The sequence below is a fragment of the Aythya ferina genome (genome assembly GCF_964211825.1).
Source record: "Aythya ferina genome assembly, chromosome: 14".
Classification (NCBI taxonomy): domain Eukaryota; kingdom Metazoa; phylum Chordata; class Aves; order Anseriformes; family Anatidae; genus Aythya; species Aythya ferina.
The window spans coordinates 271,034-293,177 of record NC_140312.1 but is presented as its reverse complement, the minus strand read 5'-3'; the positions used below and the strand labels follow the sequence as shown (position 1 = coordinate 293,177).

At 38.6% G+C, this 22,144-nt stretch overlaps 1 protein-coding gene across 5 annotated transcripts in view; it reads right to left on the bottom strand.

Annotated features, from left to right (window-relative positions):
- The window catches only part of JAKMIP2 (janus kinase and microtubule interacting protein 2), a 49,462-nt gene that overhangs the window by 10,974 nt on the left and 16,344 nt on the right, over positions 1-22,144 (bottom strand). For all 5 annotated transcript variants that reach the window (XM_084535515.1, XM_084535514.1, XM_084535518.1 and 2 more), the window contains exons 2-18: positions 21,057-21,326; positions 18,704-19,201; positions 16,870-17,079; positions 15,876-15,974; positions 13,770-13,916; positions 11,843-11,983; positions 10,698-10,754; positions 8,478-8,597; positions 7,892-8,020; positions 6,821-6,904; positions 6,475-6,537; positions 4,807-4,905; positions 3,556-3,654; positions 3,169-3,222; positions 2,209-2,274; positions 1,249-1,317; positions 127-204 (exon numbers count right to left, since the gene is read on the bottom strand). In XM_084535515.1, coding sequence (XP_084391641.1) covers positions 127-204; positions 1,249-1,317; positions 2,209-2,274; positions 3,169-3,222; positions 3,556-3,654; positions 4,807-4,905; positions 6,475-6,537; positions 6,821-6,904; positions 7,892-8,020; positions 8,478-8,597; positions 10,698-10,754; positions 11,843-11,983; positions 13,770-13,916; positions 15,876-15,974; positions 16,870-17,079; positions 18,704-19,201; positions 21,057-21,185 — 2,142 coding nt within the window. In that variant the 5' untranslated portion in view covers positions 21,186-21,326. The remainder of the gene's footprint in view (positions 1-126; positions 205-1,248; positions 1,318-2,208; positions 2,275-3,168; positions 3,223-3,555; positions 3,655-4,806; positions 4,906-6,474; positions 6,538-6,820; positions 6,905-7,891; positions 8,021-8,477; positions 8,598-10,697; positions 10,755-11,842; positions 11,984-13,769; positions 13,917-15,875; positions 15,975-16,869; positions 17,080-18,703; positions 19,202-21,056; positions 21,327-22,144) is intronic.

Genomic DNA, 22,144 nt, shown 5'->3' with positions numbered 1-22,144 from the left:
CAAATAATAATTAAAAAAAAAAAGATACTAAGAAGAAAGCAAAAACCTCTTCTCGTGATCCAACTGAAGCCCATGTCCTGTCACAGTGCTGGCTAATATGTACTGTAGCATTTCCTTTGTACATACCATGTATGCTTGGTCAAGAGCTTGCTTCCTGTAGTCTAGTTCTTCTTCCAAATAACCTTTTATTTTGCAAAATTGCTCCTACAATGAAGGATTTAGACAGAAACGTGACTCAGTTACCAAAATGCTGTGGGAAGGTTTATTGAATCAGCTACAGACATCTGACTTGAGCAGGACTAGGAGACTGGTCTTAATTGACACTCTGCAAAGTTATTATCTATCTGACTCAGCCAGAAAAGGAAGAAGGGAAAATAGCTGTGTTTAGTTTTGTATGATGATACATCTGATCTACATGAAACAAAATCCATCATCTCTTGTTGATTTCAGTAATATTGCTTGGCATTTCAGTAGTATTTAAGGTTTTCTGTGTGATTTTTCTAAAGATAACACCTCTGGCATCCCAGACAACTCCTTCTGTGGCTTCTTTTTTTGGGAGGAAGTGCAACAAACTAAACAGGAACTAAACAGGCATTTTCATGTCCATGTTATTTGGGGAAAGATGCTGTGCTTTAACTTCTCAGCATACTTAAAGCTTAATTTACTTGAGTATAGACATACCACAGGAACAAAAGGTAAAATGCTACAGCTGTCCAACTCATGTTGTTAGGCTTGTTCATCTCTTAAGTTACTTCCATTAACTAGAATAAGAATAAAGTCCTAGCTTTACTGATGCCATAGGAAGTTCAGCTATGAAGCTTTTAGCTTCAGGATGATACGGGCTTAAAATGTAATGAAAGAAGGCAGTATGAAAATTAATTAATTTCTCACTTACAGGTATTGAATAAAATGTCCTACAACTACTAACATTTATAGTGTCAATCTTAGTAGGCAAAGAGTGTGATTATTTTCATATCTGAAAATCACTGAGTAGCCTTTGAGCCCTCAGTACTTTAGTAAAGTCATCCTCATGGAAAGAGAGAAAGTTCTCAAACCTTAACTATTTCCATTTCTGTGTTATCTGCTGTTGCATATGGAACAGTCTAGTAACATTTTTATGGTTTCAGCAATTATCGGAGAAAGCCTACATACCTAATTTGCCAAAAGACCAGGTTTTTAATTATTTTTTTGGCACACCAAGTAAATGTGACATGCTCCTAAAATGTCTACTAAGGAAAGTTTGCCTACCATATCACTTTCCAGTTCCATCATCTTCTGGTGCAGAGCAGCTTCAGCTCCCTCTATCTGCTGGATCCACTGTAGGGAAGACAATAAAAGCTGTAAACTGCTGTGTTTTCTAGGCACAGAGGCAGTGGCAATGGGACATCTACAGCATCTTATTAGTCTATTTATAGTAACCTATTGCTAGTTCTGGGCCTGTCTTAATAGGTTCTCCAGTGACAAGTACAGTGACATGATGGCTACAAGTGAAACTTCATAAGGAGGAATTATGAGGATCACCATTACAGGATCACTGGAAGATGGAAAAGTACACTTTCCAGGATAGGGAACCCCATTTCATCCCATGAATGAGGACCCATGGGTCTCTAGGATCTGGAAACAGCCTAGTTAAGTAGATGGCAATTCCCTTTGGAGAGGGAGAATTGATGAGTAGAATCCTTGGATGCTGTCACATTAACACAATTGTGTGCTGTATTTGAACCATAGAAAGCAATTTTAACCAATGCCTATTTTCTTTTTCAATTTCCCATACAAGGAACCTAGACACATAATTTCAGTGGAAATTTTGCATACAGTTTCTTTCAGAGTAGAAATCTCTGTCTATGATTAATTATGGCTTAAATGTCTGATTTTGTATTTTCTAATTCACTTTAGAATTGCAGGTTTCATTTCTCATTCTTTTTGCTTTTCCAACTGTCCTGACTACATAGCTTGTGCCAGGTAGGTTTGACATTTTTGCTGTTCAGCAAGGTGTTTGGGACTGTGATTACATTAAGGTATTTCTATCCTTGCAAAATCTCTAGTTGATAAACAATAGTATTTACATACAGATAGCAGAGTTTACTTTGTCTGTGGAAATGCTCACTACACTAGAAAGTCTGATAATATTGATATAACAGAGCCAAAAAATGTACAGCATTAGATGAGGGATTAGATAACACTGAGAAAAGCAAGCACACATTCTACCTTTTCTGCCAAGGACAAAACAGTGGAAGCCTGAATTATGGCCACTTGTTCTTCATTTCTTAAATTCTGTGAAGAGAAAGAGACGGTAGAAAAAAAATAGCAGCAGTTTCCTGCATGAATACAGATTATCCAGACTGCACACTAGGTCTACAGTTTTTTTAGGGGAACCACATATTACTGATTATACGATTCCCAAAAAAATATTCAGGAGCTGCTAATGTAATTAAAAAAAAAAAAAAGACCACTGCTTTTGTCTTTTTACATGATATGGACTAACTGTATGTTTTCATACCATTGCATCTTATATGATACGTAAACTGAAGTTAGACCGATTTGTTTCTCTTTTTGCTAGTTTTGCAAAGCTGAATCTCCATTGTTTTTGAAATAAATAAATAAATAAATAAAGCTAATTTACACCAGTATATGTGTAGACAATAATGATGTTTCTTTTTCTATTTCTTATACACTTTCTTAAAATGTATCTGATAGCCAGAGATACAGGATATTTTCTTTTACATAGAGGACTAAAGTGGGCAGCAATGCCCACTTTGAAAGCCACAGGGCATTTGGTATTTCTTGTCTGTTTATGAAATTGCTTGCAGAGGAATCCTAGTCCTGATGAAGATGTGGTGGGCTCATACTGCCAAGCTAATTCACATGATTCACTGAATGACTGGAGTACAGCCAGAAGCAGTTCCAAATATCAGTGGCCATTGGACATGAGCTCTTCCCAGTCTGCTAAACTACATGTTAAAGTTGCTACTTCATTACTAGTTCTCTGATTACTGAAATCTCACAAATGCTCAACTTAAGGAGATAGACACTCTCTAAATGAAGACTTCCGGTATTACATAATTTTAACAAATATCTTAGAAAATAGACATCATAGTTACAGATTTCACTTTCCCTATTGTACAAAATGTATTTTGTAGAGGGAAAATACCTCCCACTTTAACTTACCCCATTATCACCTAGGATATCTAACTGCTTTATGAGGTCTGGTATGCTGACATCCTGCAAAGAGAAAATAAGATAAAGGCTTTGCATACACATTGTATCATGGCTGCAATATTTGTCCCTCCTGTGAACAACAGCAAGACATAACATTTTGTAGTATCCCATAGAAATGCATCACACACTGGTTTTAATCGCCTTTGAGCCAGGTTTTATCATTATGATGAAACTTACAAGTCCAATTCAATTGCATCAGTCATCATACACTTTTATATTAGACCGAGTTTAAATGCTTAAAATATAGTGGAGTTATTAGCAGCGATTAATGTAATGGATTACATGGGGAGCATCAACCACTCCTGTAGTAAGTCCTGCCTTATAAAACTGACATACCTTAACCCCTTCCTTCATGCAGTAGATCTGTAGAGCACTCACACCATCTGAAAATGGGTGAATCTGGAGATTAAATGGTGGAGATCGTCTCTCTCTTTCCTGAAAATTAATTCAGAAGACACCAGAGAACATGTTAGAATGAATGAGATGTGTAGAGAACTCAATAAATGCAATATCTACTGTTTATATCATGCTTCACAAACTTAAGCTCTTCATATTAACAGAAAAAGAAAGAAACATTACATCACTACTTAACTACTGCTGGTAAAACTGAATGGAAAGACTCCAGGCCAAAGACACTGTGCCAAGTGGTATAGGGGTTTTAAAATCCAGTGAATTGTTTTACAGCAAATTAATTTCATGAATTATATATATTTGCAAGTTGTCTGTGGAAAAGGGGTATTTGACTTAAGACTACTAGGATACTCAGATTACATGCTTGCTCATCCTGGTATGTCATATGTTCTATTATCCGTGGAAAGGAATAAATTCAAGAAAATTAATAATTAGCTAGTTTCATACCTTAATTACCTAAAACTTATAAATTTTTTCCAGTATTAAAGGACCAAAGACAAAAATAAAAAATTGAAAATGTTATTTCTTATCCCTTTCAGGTATTCAGGCAAGTACAAAAAGTGAAAGTCAAATTTTGCTTTCAAATATGTTTTTGGTTTACAAACATTTAATTCAATTGCTCAGTCTACCTTCATTAAAAACAGAACAAAAACAAAACAAAAACACAAACAAAACAATAACCTGGGTACTCACTCTTAGGAGAGATTTTAGCTGTGAACTATAGTGCAACTCTGAGTAAAGTACAGGAGGATGGAATTTAAACCTTGTTTACCTGGGTCATTTAGATTTAATTAATTTCTGTTTATTTTAATATAATCTGTCCAGCACTATACATTTGTACTCCAGAGCAGATATAAGAACAGAGCACGTTGACAACAGAACGCTCCAAATTATTAGAAAAACATGGTAACCTAGCATAGTCATGCTGAAGTTAATCAGCTAAACTTACCTTACTTTACTAGGCACCTAGCTCAGACAGAAGTGAACCATTTAAGTATAGAGATTACTGTTTCCAGCATATTAGAGCTGACATACCTCCACAGCCCACAATTAAACATGCTCTGCCCAATTTGTTACTCTATTATATCACTACAGCGCTGGTGTAAACACCTAATTCAAGTTGGTGTTCAGTGCAAGTGCCCTGGTTCTGTCTACTTTAAGGAGCTCATTTGTCACCTCCAGTTCAAGGTTGCGGAACTCCAGCAGTTCGTTCTGGTCCCGAGCATCCTGCAGTTCCTGTTGCAGACGGCTGTTTTCTGCTTCCAGTTTCTCTATCTAAAAGAAACATGTAAATTCATGATCTGTGTGACTGTTACAAGAAATGTTGAATATTTGGTGAGTAACAGTTCAGATAGCATAGACAGCTCAAGATCCGAGCTCTGGAGAGGATTCACTACTTGCCATGTTACTTCAACGAGTCTTTAGTTTACATGTGAACTTCTGCTCATCAGCTTGCTAAACATTGTAAAGTGCTTAGATTGAAGGTTTTCCTAAAGCAATCCGATCCTAGTGAAGATCAGTGGGAACGTTAACACAACAGAAATATCAAGTTAGCTATTAGATTATTCTACATTAACTATTAAATGCACTGATCTCATAGTAAAGTGCTAGGATAGTTTTTTTGGGAAGGGCTGTGAAGACTATACTTGGAGGACTCTGCAAACAAGTTGGATAAACATCTGTCAGGAGTGGCACAGAAATAGCTGGTCCTGCTTTAGAGGAAATATTGGGCTGGATCAGATTCCCAGTGTGTGGCACATGAAGCACAGTTGGCATGCAGGGACAGTTGTCTCTGTGGGGCAGTTACTTGTGCAGTCATCCTATCCCACATGAGCACACCTGTGAACTGCACAGCAAGCATCTCCACATGAATAGTGCTGTCAATTAGCAGACATGAATACCATGCATTGGCCAATTGGATACAACTTCCTTGCTGGCAACAACACAACCTCTGGCTCCTCAGCCTGCTCTCTTCTGCAAGTCTCCAGCCAGTGCCAGGACCTATACTTTGCAACGAGGTTCTCTGAGTACAGCCCAGACAAGGATGGTTAGGGAGTGTGTTAAGACTGAAGTCAAATGAGCCCCCATAGATCAGTTTGTATGGAGAAGCATGGCACAGGGATGGAGACTTATTAGGCATGTTTATGGAAGGGGAGAAACACAGCTAGGAAGCCTCATCTGGGGAGGTGAAGGAAGAGAGAGGAGCTGTTGCTGGGAGTTAATGATCTCTTGCTGATGGCAGATGTACATACAGTCACTGCTGTAACTGTTTGTGATTCAAGCAATGCCGAGGTCCTTCATGGCCTTATATTCCATGATTAAATATATATACACACACATACACACATATATATCTATACATGTGTGTATATGCACACATGCACCAATTGAAATATTAGTTCAAGTTGCACTGGACCTAGGGATGATACAAGCCCTTTATAATATACAGAACATACAGAAAATAAGGGTATGAAAGGGTTCTGGTGTTACAGGGTGACTGCATTTCTGCTGCTGTTTCACACCCAGAAGCTGAGTTCAAAATGTCCCACCAGGGCTGCAACAGCAGACTCTTCAGTGCAATGTTGCAGGAACACAATGCTGGAGCAGAGCTGTAATGCTAAGCAGAGCTTCCAGCTCTCAGGTTGAGAGCATCAGCAACAGTGCCTAAGCAGGTAGAGAGGTTGTGTCTATCCATATGTCATCTTGTCCATACATCTTATCCATATTCAAGTATGCTGTTCTATCCATATACTATACTTATAAACACCAGACTGCATATCCAAAAGCTGTATTGCAGCATCCAGGTTACCTTTCAGAGTGAACACACAGAACTTGGGAACATACCTTGTCTAAAAGCTCTTGGTTCCTCTTAATAAAAAGCTGTTTGTCTTCCACCCAGTGAGAGTCCTGTTGGATGAAGCAGTACTGTTCAGAATAATCAAACTGTATTATGTCAGGCATGTTTACTGAAAATTGGAGCCACAATATTCAGGATTAAAAATCTTACATGAACAGACTGCAAATTACAAAATAACAGCATATTAGTCTACCAAGCTTTAGAAAAATTTCTGAACCTGCTAGACCTGCCTGCTTATTAAACAGGGACATTGTATCTTAGGGAAGTTTAAGCTGAAACTGTACTAGGCATATTCTAAGCAGAGGAGTTAAAAGAATATATGCAAGTGCTTACCTGCCCTTTCTGTGCTAAAGTTTTCTCCAGATCTTCTATTTTGGCTTTATATCTCTGTACTTCAGCTTGGAGCTGCTCTTGAGCCTGTTGAAGTCAGGTATAGCATTAAACAACAACAAAACCGGCAACGAGGCTGATATTAAAGGAAACCAAACACAAGAAGAATCATAGTCTATGCTGTTACTTCCACTGAATGAGTAACCATTACAAAGATTCTGGCTTACCAATACTTTCTGCCACCTCACATATTACCATATAGATGACACAGGGGGACAAAGCAGCAGATCATCTCCCTCTCCCCACCCAAGCTTGTTAGTAACATGTATTAGAGTGGCAAAACCCAAGATCAGGTATTCAGTGTGACAGACTCTGCTCCAAGACCCTGGTATGGGACAGTCCTTAAATTGAAGAAAAGTGCTTAGCAGATGAGACTGGCAAAGGACTGTAGAAAAAAGCAATCAGAAATGCCTGAGAATTCTTCAAGAACTGACTTAGAGTGGTAAACAACCTGGTAATATCTCACATCTGACATTGCTTTGAGCAAGAGGTTGGTCTGGAGACCATCTGAGGCCCCCTCTAGCCTGAACAATTTTAGGATTTTATTAGATGGACAACATTTTTAGCCTTGGAAGGTTTACTTTAATCTGCATCACATTCAAATTTGAATGTAATTTGGATGTATTTTTTAGAAACATTCAGGTGAGTATTCCTAAGGTTGGTACAATCTATGCCTTTGTGCAAAACCACAGGCTTCTATCTACGTTTGCAAATCCAACACCTTCATACCTGGGCAAAACATGAGAAAATTCTTGTGATTCTGTGCCAAACTGCACAATTGTATGCTTTGGTATGCCTTCCTAAATGCAGGGGTTTGGGGCTCAGCTGGAGGACAGCCCCTTGTAAACTGAGTTATTGTGTCCATCGGTAATCATCATTCCATTAAAATAAACGTAGCCAATGAGGGAAACGGACATTTCTGTTGTATGCCACTCCATTTCTTTGTATGCCACTTTGAGATATCTGTATGTTCTGAAAGCAAGGAAATGCTTCTACCCTCAAACAAATGCTGACCTTGGCTTCTCTTTCAGCATCTATGATGCCTCCTGTTTGTTCCTGCAGTAGTGCATAAGCTCTCTGCAAGGCCTGATACTCCTTTGTCAGCTGTCGAAACCGCAGCTCTGATTCTTCTGCGGCTAAACTCTGAGGGAGAAGAAAGGACATGTCTAAGCACCAGACAGCAGTGCACTGCCAAAGCAAAGAATGCAAGTGTGACTTGTTAAACACAATAGTTGGTTTATGGATCTTGATTCAAAACAGCTTTTTGGTAAGCTTGCTGTAATAAGAAGTAATAAAAATATAGACTTTATAGACCATTTGTATGTCTTTAAGCTAAAAGAGATATAACAAGTTCATTTTCTTGAGGCAGAAAAGAAACTCTTCTCAGATCACAATGAAGTCATAGCAGTAGACTCTATGGATTAGAGCTTTAAAGAACCTCTCAGCATTTCAGGATATCAGTAACTGAAATTGAGGCCAAACTATGACGAACTTGTCTTTCAATATTCAGGAATAAAACCCTGGAGAGCCTGGCCACTTCCTTTGAAAGTCAAAATCTCATGAACAGCTGTCCTTACCTATGGAAATAGTCAGATCTTACCTCATCCAGATCATCATCTGGGGTTGCTGGTGTTCTGTCTGTTCTATATGAGGCCACAGAGGATGTTTCAGAGTCCATGGAATCATCATCATACCCAAAAACTGTATCCACTACATGTCTCTAAAGAAGGAAAAACATGTGATTTCTGAATCTCCCTGAAAATGGGCTGTGAGCATTTCTGACTGGGGGAAAGATTAATTCCAAACCGCATTGATAGCTATTTAAAAAAGGAAAGAAATGACAAAAGTTATGTACAACCCCTGCAACTACCCCCTCCAAACAAAAACAAAGCGAATCATACTGAATATTAGGTCTTGTGCTGGTGGAGAATATGAGTTTGCTGATTAATTCTTCTAGACTGAGGATCTGGCTCAGTCTAAAACTTGGAAAACATAATGGTAGCAGCAACATACTAAGGAGAAGTCTCTGCCCCACACAGTGTCAGGAGAATCATTTGTTAATCTCAAAGCTGTTCAGAAGGCATCTGTCAACATGCAGAATAATGTGCAAAGACGAGACAATGCCAGAAAAGGAAATGTCTACGGTGTGAAATAGGGAACCTTCTTCTTCTTTCACAGACACCGATGATATTCTGAATATTTCAGTGCTTCTCTCACTGACAGTGCTGTTCAAGAAAATGAGTAAATGTTATGCTAACACAAAACAATTTAATGTGACTTTTATCTCACATATTTTTCTAGTCATATAGTAACTGACACATGTTGTAAGAGACTGCTCACACAATACAGATTTTTTTGTATGTCTGATGCCTCATTGTCTCCAGTCTTGGTAACTGAATTCACCAAATCAAATGAAAACTGAGTCATGACCTATGAAAGTATAGGTGCGTGACCTGCAGGGCTGGGTTTTAGGGCACAGAGATGAGCATTTTAAAACTTGCTTTATAGGTAACTCTGCTGAAAGCTGATCAATGAGCATTTTAGATGCATTTCTGCTTTGCAATATTTTCCTTTTTTGCTGACAAGTTACAACCTTCTAAACCTGGAATTAGAATCCTCTCCCCACCTCCCCACCCCCCCAAAAAATAAAGCACAATAAACTTTTTCATACATTATCTTTTTTCTTATTTATTTTTTTTTTTACAAGTGAAGACAATAGACATATCCTTCCACATTTCAATTTTTGGCTTAGAAATAAAGTTAACAGACAAAAATACTTTTTAGTCCTTGCCTCACAGTTCTTTCTGCTGCATATTGCCTCAAAACCCATATAGAAACAATGTGACGACACATCTAGGATATACTGGTCTGAATTTCTGTCTTGTATGCAGGGAAGTGTTGCATTACTTTCACAGAACATGGCTGACCACCTAAGGAACATTCTTGAGGACAAAAAGCAACCAAACTGTGTGTCATACACTGTACCTCCACTCTCTGGATATGGGACATGGCTGTTGCAGAGTAATTCTTCATATCCAGCTGATAAAAAATTACTTGAACCACTGCTGACTACTCAGCTCTATAATTGTCCTAAACTATACCAGCTTTGGACTTAGAATCATGAAGGTTGGAAAAGACCTCCAAGATCATCTGGTCCAACCATCCCCCTACCATTAATATCATCCACTAACACACATCCCTAAGCACCACATCCAAGCTTTCCTTAAACACCCCCAGGAATGGTGACTCCACCACCTTCCCGGGCAACCCATTCCAATGCCTAACTAATGCCTAACTGACTTGATCCAATACTGAACAACATAAAGGGTATCCAAACAATACTGAATAACATAAGGGGTAGCCTGTAGAACTGAGCAGAAGAGAACAACACACAGTTTTTCTGACAGACTTCCACTTGAAAAATTAGATGGATAAGGATTTTGCATTAGTGAGAATTGCAGGATTGGCCTAGATGGACTACAAAAAATAGCAAAAGATAGATGGGAAGGTCTCTGGAAACATAAATACATCTCAGCATAGTAGGCCTTAAGATCAATATTTATAGAAAATAGAAGGAAGATTATTACTATTTCAGAGAGAAGGGAAAAGACACATTTTATTGTGAATAAAATAGCTATGCACCCTTAATTGAATTTCAAATGGACCCGAAAAGCTATCCCAGGCTAACAGGTGTTTATAAGACCAATCATTAAAGCAGCTTGTTATAATCCACAGAACTCTCTTTAATCAGATTGCTAAAATGTGTTTTCATACAAAGCCTACTGGCATTTTTATAAACAGAAAACATTTTTCCTCTTACCTTAATTGGCTTTGAACTCCTTTTATTCCTTCTGCGACGAATGAGTTTTTCCCTGTCCTGGAAAATAAGATTAAAAAGTTACTGGACTTAAAATTTGTATCTTGCTCTCCTTTGGTTTGCAGTCCTAGAATGCCAAATCTACAGACAAAACAAAACACTGGGCTTCCTCTGACTGTGTTTATACTTTCAAACAGGAATCTGATTCCAGGTGGAAGGAAGGATTCATATTCTAATCTGTGTCCATGCGTCAGCAGAAAAACATTTGAAGAAGGGACGAGGGGATAGCAGAACAGAAACCCCACTGTTGTGCAGCTGCTTTGACAGGCTGTCAAACAACAGGCGCTGATTGATTTCCTGTTAAAATCACTGGGAGGCCTGTTGCAGGGGACTGTTCTGGGCTTTATATGGGAGGCAAACTGTTTGACTGCAGAGGTGATGCTGCCTCAGAGTCATTAAAAGATAACTAGTGTTGGTTTCAACACTCCTAGCAATGACATCTTAGGAGAAGCAACAGCCTGCTTTGGAGTCTTTCTCTCCTTCCCCTCAACATCATAATACAAAGCCAGATAAAAAAGAATTGTATTAAAGGATATGACAGAAGAACTAATCATAAAATCATAGAATATCTGAGTTGCAAGGGACCCAAAAGTAGTCATTGAGTCTAACTCCTGGGTTCTCAAAGGACCACCACCAATTCCCTCCCCCCCCTCCCCAAAAATAAAAAATAAAAAGATGAGAAACTAACGAGCACCAACTGGCAGCATGCTCTTTTCTAGAACATGAAGGATATTGCATTGTGTGCCCACATATCAAGATTTTAATAATAGCCTAGTTACAATGGAAAGACAGCTTGTCACAGCCCTGCCTTATGAACATATCTGTAATTTGGTGAGCTCCACTGTTCTTAGTCTGTGTTCATTTCCAGAGCTCAGTTCACACACACAGGTTACACCTTTTCGTTGTAAGGCTGATGACCCATTAGAAAGCTAGTTAATACACCACACCCACACTCACCAACATCTAAAAATCTTCAGGTGTTAAAAGTAAGGAAGAAATGAACTCTCAGACCTCTATAATAAAAAAATACTAACAGTGGCGAACTCTATACAGGAGCTGTTGCTAATTTCCTCGTGCTCTGGACATACCCTTGTTAACTCATCAATTATGTTCTGTTGTTCTATGACCTGAAGCTTTAAAAATTCAGTTTCTTGTTCCTCATTAGCCTGATCAAGGTCATTGAGAGATTTTAATTTCTTTAGAGGAGGATGTGATGTCATTTTTTCTCTCTGTGGTATGAAGAAGAAAGACACAGATAAAATAAGATGTAGCAATTAAAAGAAAAAGACAACCTTTCAGCTAAAAATTAGGCATTGTTCTTCATTTAAGATGTAAAGCCATTTAAGTATGCTTCAACTACATAATTCCTATAACTTAACATTTTGTAATTCATAATTTCAGCTATATATTTTTTATAACCCACAAGCTCTCCTTAATAATAAAGCAGCACTGCAAGGCCAAGTCCTTCAAGCAGAACAACAAAGATTTCTCTCTCTACTTAGAGGCAATATAGCCTCTACAGCAGCCTTTAAAGGTCATGTACCATAACTTTCTGCACCATGCATCTAGATGTCCACCACGTGGCAAATATATTTGTATCTCCCGTGTGCCTAGTGGGTATGCCATGAGGTCCCATGACCCCATGCACTTGCATATACCCCTCATATGACCATATACAGTGAGGAATCGGACATTTTAGACTTGTGAAAGACATGTATCCAGTCAGAACAAGAGGAGAGGTAAATAATGGGGTATCAGAACTATTTTAACTAGAATTCTGTATCCTGCCTGTTTCAGAGCATATGTGGGAGAGATGTCTACAGCTTGTGAGAATCAATCTAGCCACCTACAATTTGCTAGCTTCCATAATTTGGGCATCTACACTATCAAGAGCAGATGTCAGGGAGCTAAATTAGAACATAGGTGCTGTGTGCGCCCATATGCACCAAGGGTGCTGCCCACTGATGCCTAATGCATGCAGACACTCAAGTCCTTTCCGCTTGCTGAGGGGCCATGATCTGTGATCTACTACAGCTGTGGAAGAAGAATTCTGACTTGTGATGTCTGCAGTAAGTTTATCTGACTTCTGGGCATGAGTGAATTGTAGAGTCTTAAAGTGGATTAACCTTGTAACTCTGAAGCCTTTCTTCTATAAGACAAGAAAGTGAATCTGATACTCTCATCCTAATCAGCAGGAGAGTTGCATCCACTGTAGAATGGTCAGCCTGCTCAAGATGAGGATGATGGCTATTGTGAGCCAAAGACAAGAAACACAAACACTTAGCAGCTTGCCAGTTTGCATCTGGCAACCCAAGATTTCCACCTTTTTTTCTTTTTCTTTTTTATATTAACACCAACGCAACATCGATGCATGTGCAGGAATCATATTCTAACTGACACTAAGGATGATTCCATTTGAAGGAACTACAGACATAACCGCTTTATTCCCACTTCATATAGCCCTGATATATGAAATACATAACCCTAGCCATCACAACACCATTTTTCCTCTCCCATATACATGTACAATGCATGTGTTTTATGGGAATATTATATTTGCTCAGGGGCAGACCAGAACTTCACTTTGCCATCATCAGCTCTACAATGTTCTTTGTACAGAACATGGACATTCTAAGCATTCTAAAAAGGAAATCAGGCTGGCTGAAAACATAGTTCTTAACAGCTTCCTTTTTGATTGTGCTGTGGTTTGGTTGCACTTGTGGGTTATAAAAAAATGCAAAAATGCAAAATGGCAGAGTAGAATCTGACTCACTGATACACCTTAGTATTAAAGATAGTATTAAAGACTGATTTTATGAATTCACTTAAAAATATTACACATGTATGCATAACCCACAATGTTATGTAAGTCTATTATGTACAAACCTAAATATTGATATATTTTATCAATAGCATTACACAGACACACTTTGTACATGCATGTACTGTGCAGACATACACACCAAAACAGACATGTGTAATGCAGTAATGTTCATTTTGCTCTTCAATACTGACCATTTCTATGTTTTCTTTAGTAACTGCTTTGAGTTTATCTTCCATGCGCTGCAAAGATTGCATCAGTTCATCATTTCTCTTCGTGAGGCACTTGTTCTTTTCCAGGAGAGGTTTACATTGTTTTTCAGCTTCTCGGACACGCTTCAACTGAATTGATAATAGCAATTAATAATTGTAAGCAATCCAAATAAAATATTTTTTTTTCTCTTTCATTTGTTAGAAATATTTTTGTTAATCTTCCCTGTTGGACTACTGTCCCAATAAAATGCCAAACAAAATGATCAAATGGAACTGGCAAAGCAATCCTAGTAATGCTTACAGCTTCTATAAACTTACTTTATCTATAAATCTCAAAGCATAATTCTGCACATCTATTTCTGAAAGATGGCTTTACCTACGTGAAAACTCATACATAGGAACGAAGCCATCCTACAAACCACCAGGCAACTGCAAAGCTGCTACAAAAGCCCTGAACAAAGCCAAAACCTCTTTTTAATCTTCAGGAAACCCATTGATTTTCTTTGAAAGACAGAGTTGCATAGGTACCTACTCAGTCTGGATCACAGCAACAACATATATGTAAACCTGTTTCTTAATGTAACACAGTAAAATACTTGTGCACAGGCACAATGAATGTTGCTTTAATCAACAAATCATGTATCATTTAAACAACAAATCCCAATGGATTAAAAGTTATTTTAGGGCATATTTGTAGGTTCCAGTATTGGCACAGCTAGAGTTTTAACCAAATTCTTTTTCTTTGCAAAACTAGTTCCATCTGGTAAAACTGAGTGTTAATACATGACATTTATTTTTTTTAGGGAGGACAAAGAAAATTATGTGTGGCTGTGGAAAGACATCCTCTTTGTGCCTAGATGATCTACCTAATGAAGGCACTGTGCCAGCTCTGAGTTACTGTTCATAACTGGGAGGTTCCTGCCCCTTACATTTCTGCTGGGGAAAGGACTAGGAGAATTTATTGTAACTATTAAGGACTGTTAACCACATTTGTTTACATCATCACATCATTTTACTAGGGTATTCAGACTAATCCATTAAATTTTGCCCAAAGTGGGCTAACAAGCACCTGAAGATCCCTTCTGCTAACAGGAAAAGGAGGAGCTGCCATAAGTGGTCTTCAATCAGCACAATTGTTGGCAAAACAACTATCTGTCCTACCCTAAGTACAAAGTTAGCTGTTACTGGTCTAAATGTATCTTAAGGTGCATGGTATTTCTAGCAGTACCGGATCACATTTAACAAAATGTATTCATTGTTGTCACATTGTGCAAGATACAAATTTGAAGCCTTTTTTGAGGATTTTTTTCTTGTGGAAAAACAGGCTAAGTATTTAATGACATGCAACAGCTAGTCAAGCTGACTCATCAGACTACAAACTACTCAGTATTGCAGAAATTTGGAGTTTGAGAGCTGCTTTTCGTAACTGAAGAGAGGCATGTGAACACATTTGTAATGTTACTACAAACTTTGTATTATTTTGCAAATATTAAACTAAATTAACATTGAGGATATCCAAGCCAGCCACACTGATATGAAAGGAGTGCATTAAGACTCCTAGCTCAGGAATTATAAAAAATACTATGAGTTGAATGTCAACACCCTTTTCCAGAAGCAGAAACATGCCGTAGTCAAAAAGCCTGGGTGCTGACCTCAACACACAGATATCACTGCCTAACAGTAAATCAGATAAAGGGATCAATTCACTGTTGTTTGTTCTCCCTAGATCTGATTCTTAGCTGTTCTCATATACCGGACTACAGATGTTATTTGATTTACAAGATAAGTCTCATCATGCACTGTTGCAGGCCCCAAAACACCTGAAAAGGTCAAGGAAGGAACACAATCAATCATATAGAAAGATATGACACTCTTTGCCTCAGCTTCTGTTGTGATTTTTGTCCCTGTATAACTTCACTGAAATTATTGTTTAATTCTAGAGTAAAAAACCATCCTCAGTCTCCTTAGTGACAAGCCTGATGGATCAAAAAGGCATATTTATCACTGAATGTCATGCTTGGAGACTCCTCTCTTTGCCTTCCTTATGGCTCCTGGCCCCCTCTGTCTGATAGTGCAAAGCTCACACACCAATTCATTTCGTTCATCAACGAGCAACGTGTTCCTGTCTTCCAGCTTCCGAATTGTGGCATTCAACTCTGCTATCCTCTTCTGGTTTCTGCGCAAGTCCTGTTTATTGGTAACAACATAATACCGTTACTAATTCTTTCCAAAATACATTTCGGAAAATAATCTCCCAAAACCACATACTAGTCAATTTAAGCTGTCATCATCATCAAGTGATTTTTTTTTTTAATGATACTTACTATTATGGCAAAAATGTGTTGTTTGTTGTTGTTTGCTCGTTTGTTTGTAAGAAATCATCTAGTTTGGGGAAAATTTTAAGATTGAGAATTTCCAGTTGTTAACAAAATTAAAAGAAAAAACAAAAAACACAAAACTGATGTTCATATGCTTTCTGATAGGGGAAAAAAGCAAAAAGCTAAAAGCTAAAAGCTTTTCTTGCCTTCTCCTACACATTCTTCTACTTGCTGAGCCATGAAAAAGTAAGGACATCCCTTTCACTGTCAGTTGCCTTTACCTTCTTATTCTTTCTTTGCATATGTGTAAATATGTGTATATACATATTTTTTTGTGTAAATGCCATGTTTAGTCACTCAACTAAGGAAGTTGCATGCCTTGTAAATGAAAGCAACAGCTACATGTGTAGAGGGCAAGACAGAGAAAGAGGAGGTACTCCTGAGATTCCTAGATTCCCCCCCGCCTTCTCCCTACCTGTCTTCCCAATTTTATGTTTGTTATTGGGGATGCAGACTACCCAGATAGTTATGATTCTTTCAGAATAGCACTTACTATTTAAGATGTCTTATTTTTGTAAATACAGCAAATGAAGAAACAGAATTACAAAGCTTTGTCCAACTGGCCTTTTCTTAGAAGAAGCTACAGTTATAACTTCTCTGTAGTGAATAAGAGTGGGAATGTTTTCCCAGGGACCAAGAATTTTTTTTAAGCAAAAGAAACCAGCTACGTTTCTGTTTTGCAGCATCCAGTAAAACCTGCGTACAGGGCTGCTGCAATGCTCTGAACCATCTCCAGCCCTTCCTGGTATCTCTCTCTTGGGACTGCTCATGTTACACTCTGCCTCCTTCACCAAGAAGAGCTGTTCATCCAGAGCTTCCTTCTGTAGCTGCAGCTTCTGCACATAGCCTGTCTGTGTCTCCAGTTCTTTCTCCAAGGAAAATATGATCCTGTCTTTAGCCTTGATCTCGTCCATCTGATGAGAAAAACAGAGCAACAATGTTAGTGCATAAATGCAAAAGCATTTCATCCTTGTCCAATCTAGGACTATATGATTTACTTAACACCAGCACTCACCACTTAAATCTGCTACATCATATCACACAAGCTTGAAAACAATACTCTTTGAAGTTTTGGACACAACTGTATGCTATCATATACAGTAACAGATTCGGCAGCCTTTCACAGAGTGAAGCCTTGGAACCAAGCATGACGAAATATGCAAAATGTCTCAGCTCTTGTAACGGCAACAGACACAGGGTAATAAGATACAAAGCTTCAAAAACCGGATGAACAGTTCAGGCTTTCACCTTGCATCTTGGTCAGTTATTTATAATACTGAAAACTAAGTCTATACCCCAACAAAAACAAAATAGTTTAGAATAGCTCCTGCTAAAATAGCTTAAATAAATTCAGCTACAACAGCTGAGATGGTAGAGGGTACAGACGGTTTCTTACAAATTCTGTGCAAACCCCCTATTTCTTACAGCTGATCGACAATGTTCTTAATCTTCATCTGAGTGCAAATGATGACTGGGAAAAAAAAATTAAAAATTTTAAAAAATTAAAAAAAATAAATTAAATTAAAGCTTCTATTAAGATCAGCACATTTATTATTATTTGTTTGTTTTGCGTTTTAAACCTATTAAACTGACTTTACCTCAACCCATGATTTTTCTAACTTTTTACCATCCAATTATCTTCCTCCTCCCATTGTAGGGGAGGAGGATGAAGGGAGGTAAGTGGTGGCAGCGGAGTGCTTAGCCACCTACCAGGGTTCAACTACAATGCTTTAAGCTCAAAAATACCACTCTTCACACTGTTTAAATCACCATTTATTTTACTTAACTGTCAAATCTTGAATTTCAGTTTTCAAGCTACACTTTCCAATGTCACAGAATCACAGAATCACAGAATTTCCTAGGTTGGAAGAGACCTCAAGGTCATCGAGTCCAACCTCCAACCTAACGCTAACAGCCCTCCACTAAACCATATCCCTAAGCTCTACATCTAAACGTCTTTTGAAGACTTCCAGGGATGGTGACTCCACCACTTCCCTGGGCAGCAGGCTCAGGGAAGCAGGCTGTCGTAAGCAGGCTCAGATCGCGTATGATAGGGAAACACGGACACTTGCACCATTGCCAATTTTGGGTCTCATTTTGCTCATTCTCTCCAATAATTACTGAAGGCTATACGAATATCAAAGCAAAAGATCTCTCTTATTCTGTCATGCTCTGTGTTTAAGGTGTTTAAGATATCATCATAATGGTTAAAGAAACTAATAAGCTGTCAGTGCAAATGCAAACATCTTCTTTTTCTAATACTTTGCATGGCAGATGTATTAGCATTTCAGCAAATCAATTCCTTATGGACTGGACCAATCACTCTTACTCTATGGAGTTATTTGCCCTCCTAGTGGTCACTCTAGTGGATTCACCGTGATCTATCTGATGCTGAGATGCAACATTTTTATTACTTTTGCAAACAGAGGTGCTTTGCAGAGTTCTGTGATTAACAAAAACCTGAGAGGTACAGGAAGCAAACTCACGACAGCATAAAACAACACATGAAATGTTTTGGTGCAAGGAGGGGCTACTAACCAAGCGGCGAATATCCCTCTCACTCTCCCATTTGATCTTAGAAATGGCTTCCTGGTGGGACTGATGTTCACTCCGAAGATCACCCGCCTTGATCTTGTCAGCTTGGATCATATTGTTAAGGGCCTCATCTACCTGCTTTTTTGCAGACTTCAGTTCAGTAATTTCCTGCAGAAGCTTAAGGCGCTCAGAGTCAAACTGTTTTCTGGCCTCTTCACGTGCCTCAATAGTCAACGCTGTCCTTACTTTATCACTGCTCCCATCCCGCAGCGCACACAATGCTGACTTGAGGCGCTGGATTTCACTGTCTCGGACTTTTACCATCCGTGTCATCTCCTGCTCGTGCTGTTTAATGAGGTTCTCCCTCACAGCCTGCAGCTCCTTCATTTTTTCCTCATGAAGTTTGGCTTTTAGCTCCGTGATCTGCACAGTCTGCTTGCGCTGCTCCACTTCACGGATACGTTTAGTTTCTTGAGTCTTCTCTCTTTCTAGTTTAGCAACCTAAGTTGAGACAAAATGAAAGTCACCTGCTACCAAGATGCTGTTATCAAAACAAGCCCACCCAGGCACACAGCCTTATCAAATTGAAGAAGACCCTGCTGCAGACCCTAGATGCTCCTCCATCCTCCTACCACAAAACACAGGCCAATTTTAGCCTGTATTTAGCCCCTCGCTCCTCCATGATGATAATTCCTTTGATATCTGGAGCACTCAGTCTCATCTGGTCACAGGAACAGATGAGATGGACCTACGGATAGACCTCCTGAGAGATACTGAAGCACAAACTATTTCATTATTTTGTTCATGTTCTGCTCAAGTCCTTTCCATTGTTACTCTGAAGCACATTTAAATATATTTCAGATAACATATTTTTTTCCAGTTTTGAAGGCTTTACTACATTTGTTGCTCTCATTATTTAGACCCTTCCATAGCTGCAATGCTAAAAAAAACAAACAAACAAAAAAACAAACAGCAAGAATTAGAATATACTGGAAAGCACTACAGAATCTCCCTTGGCTATCAGTTTTCTTATTGGCCTCCTATGGCTCCTTAAGAGAATAACCAAGTCTTGCCTACGCGCAACATATGAATGACAGAGCTTGTAGGGAATACCCAAAAGAAGTATTTTTGCTTTCCAAGTCTGTCATTTACCATATGAAAGAAAATTATGCAGAATGAGTTTGAAAGAATTATGGTATCCGCTTCCTTATCTTCACTGCTTGTAAAAGACATATTGAAGATTGCCTTAATCTCACTCTTGTTCATGCAACTTTAGCATTTACCGTACAAGGGTTTATTGCACAAAAGATGCACTCTGCGTATAAAACACAGATGCACTGTGAGTGCTACTAGAAGCATCCCTAAATGATGAGGGAGCAGCACTTTGGAGAGCAAAATTGGCACTGTTTTGCAAGGCCGTATGAGGATCACCTGTGGGAAAACTGATGCTGCCTGCAAGGATTTTAGCAGAAGGTGTGTGGGGTTTATGCAGAATAGGTGTAAAATAACAGCTAGTATTTTATCCTTGGATAACAACTGGCCCATTTACTTTTTTACAGGCTACAAAGGCTGAAATAGTGTAACAAGATCATAGTGTCTTTCAAGGGCTGCCCTAGTACAGATGATGCAGGAAATGAGTCAAGACATCAGCAGATGATATAGGGAAGAGCTGAGGCTGCAGCCCACAGCCCAGAGGTGGTACCAAAGACTTCTAAAGTTTATGTGAGGAACCTCAAACCTTCACAGGTATGTATAGACAGGGCCATGGCTATACCCTCTACATGTGATACTCAGCTGGCTTTTGACTAACTTTGGATATCAGACTGATATGCTGACAGACCATTGGTACCTGAACAAGCTTGAAATAATATATACATACCTTAATGTACAAAATACAGTTCAGCTGCACTGCAGATAGATTACAAGGATCCACATGGAATTTCATGCTATACATTTAAGAACTACTTCATTCAACTTTGAAATAAAGACATATCTTGCTGAAATATATTAAAAAATTCACTTATTCAAAAACAGCAACAGTACACAATTTCTAGATGCTGGAAATTTAAAAAAAATAATAATATAGTTAGAGACAATCTGAGTGGATAGTATGAAAAACACTAATTGGAATATGGCCAAAGATGTTACAAAAAGTATACCGTTCCATTTGAGGGCCAAAGTCTTATTAAACTTGTACCTTGGTATTTCACTGAGGTCTTTTCCACTGAAGCAGCAGCGCATCATACCACTGTTCTAGAGAAGAGTTGCATCTGTTGATTTCTGTGATGCTGTTTGTTTTCATGTGTTTCTTTCCTTCAGTGCAGACACTTTTATTTAAAACCAAACCCTCACTCACCTTAGATTTCTCCTGGTGCAGCTCAATTTGAATGTCTGTTAGCTTGGTCCTGAGTTCCTCATTGGCAGCTTGTAGGGCAAGAATCAGTGCCTCAGGCTTTTCGCCCTTGCTACGTCCTTTTTTTGACATGATTTCTTATCAGTGAGAGTCCATGTGTTTACTTCTTTCAAATGTGAACTGCCATCTTTTTCTGTTCCTTTCAGTACCAGTTACTTTAACGCCTACTGGGTGGCAATCCTTAAGGTTCTGTCCTCAACAGCTTTGCAAGCTCTGTGAGAAATAAAACATACTATTATTTATCAGTGGACACTGCAACATGACAGCTCACATGGTTATGGAACACAAGATAGCTCACTTCTCCAAACACTGCAATCTTTGTCTGAAAACCTGCAAGGGAGATTCCAGCACAACCAGGCTTCTTTATGCAAGTCTGACATAGTGGTGGAAATTTCATACATGCCCTTTTCTTCTTCTCATAAAGGGGCACCATGCGAAGAAGATACACGTTTGTTTACCATAAGGATTAATGATGTTGAGACTACAGGATTGGAGAGGACAGGTCATTTAACCCAAGCCTTACAGTCCGGGATAACCACAAAGCAGACATTTTAGTCTGAAGAATCTATCTACAATCTCTTCCTGTTATCCTTCCCAACCCTTGAACTCTCCCAAGATCCTGTGCCAAACTGACTTTCATACAACATTCCTACAATCTACTACAAGAAGAGAGAAGCGCTGAAGTCCTCATTAGCATTCTGGGTCTCTGTAGAAGCAGAAAACTAATGATATGCAAAAGCCTGTATCAGACCAGAATTTGTCACCTTTGCCATTTTTAAGGGAATGCAAAAAAAATAACCAACAGTTCCTGTCAACTAAATTTTTGGGAAAATTCTGTCCTAAGTCAAAACGATATGGTAAGCATAAATCCAGGCACATCAGCAAGATATGCAGATAGGAAAGCTAAGATGGGTTGTTTGTGGCGTTTTGTTTTTGTTTTTGTTTTTCCCATATCACTGGAATATGAGTGTCCCTCTGTCCTGCATGTCCCATGTACTTTTTTTTTTTTTTTTTTTAATATTTTTCGTATT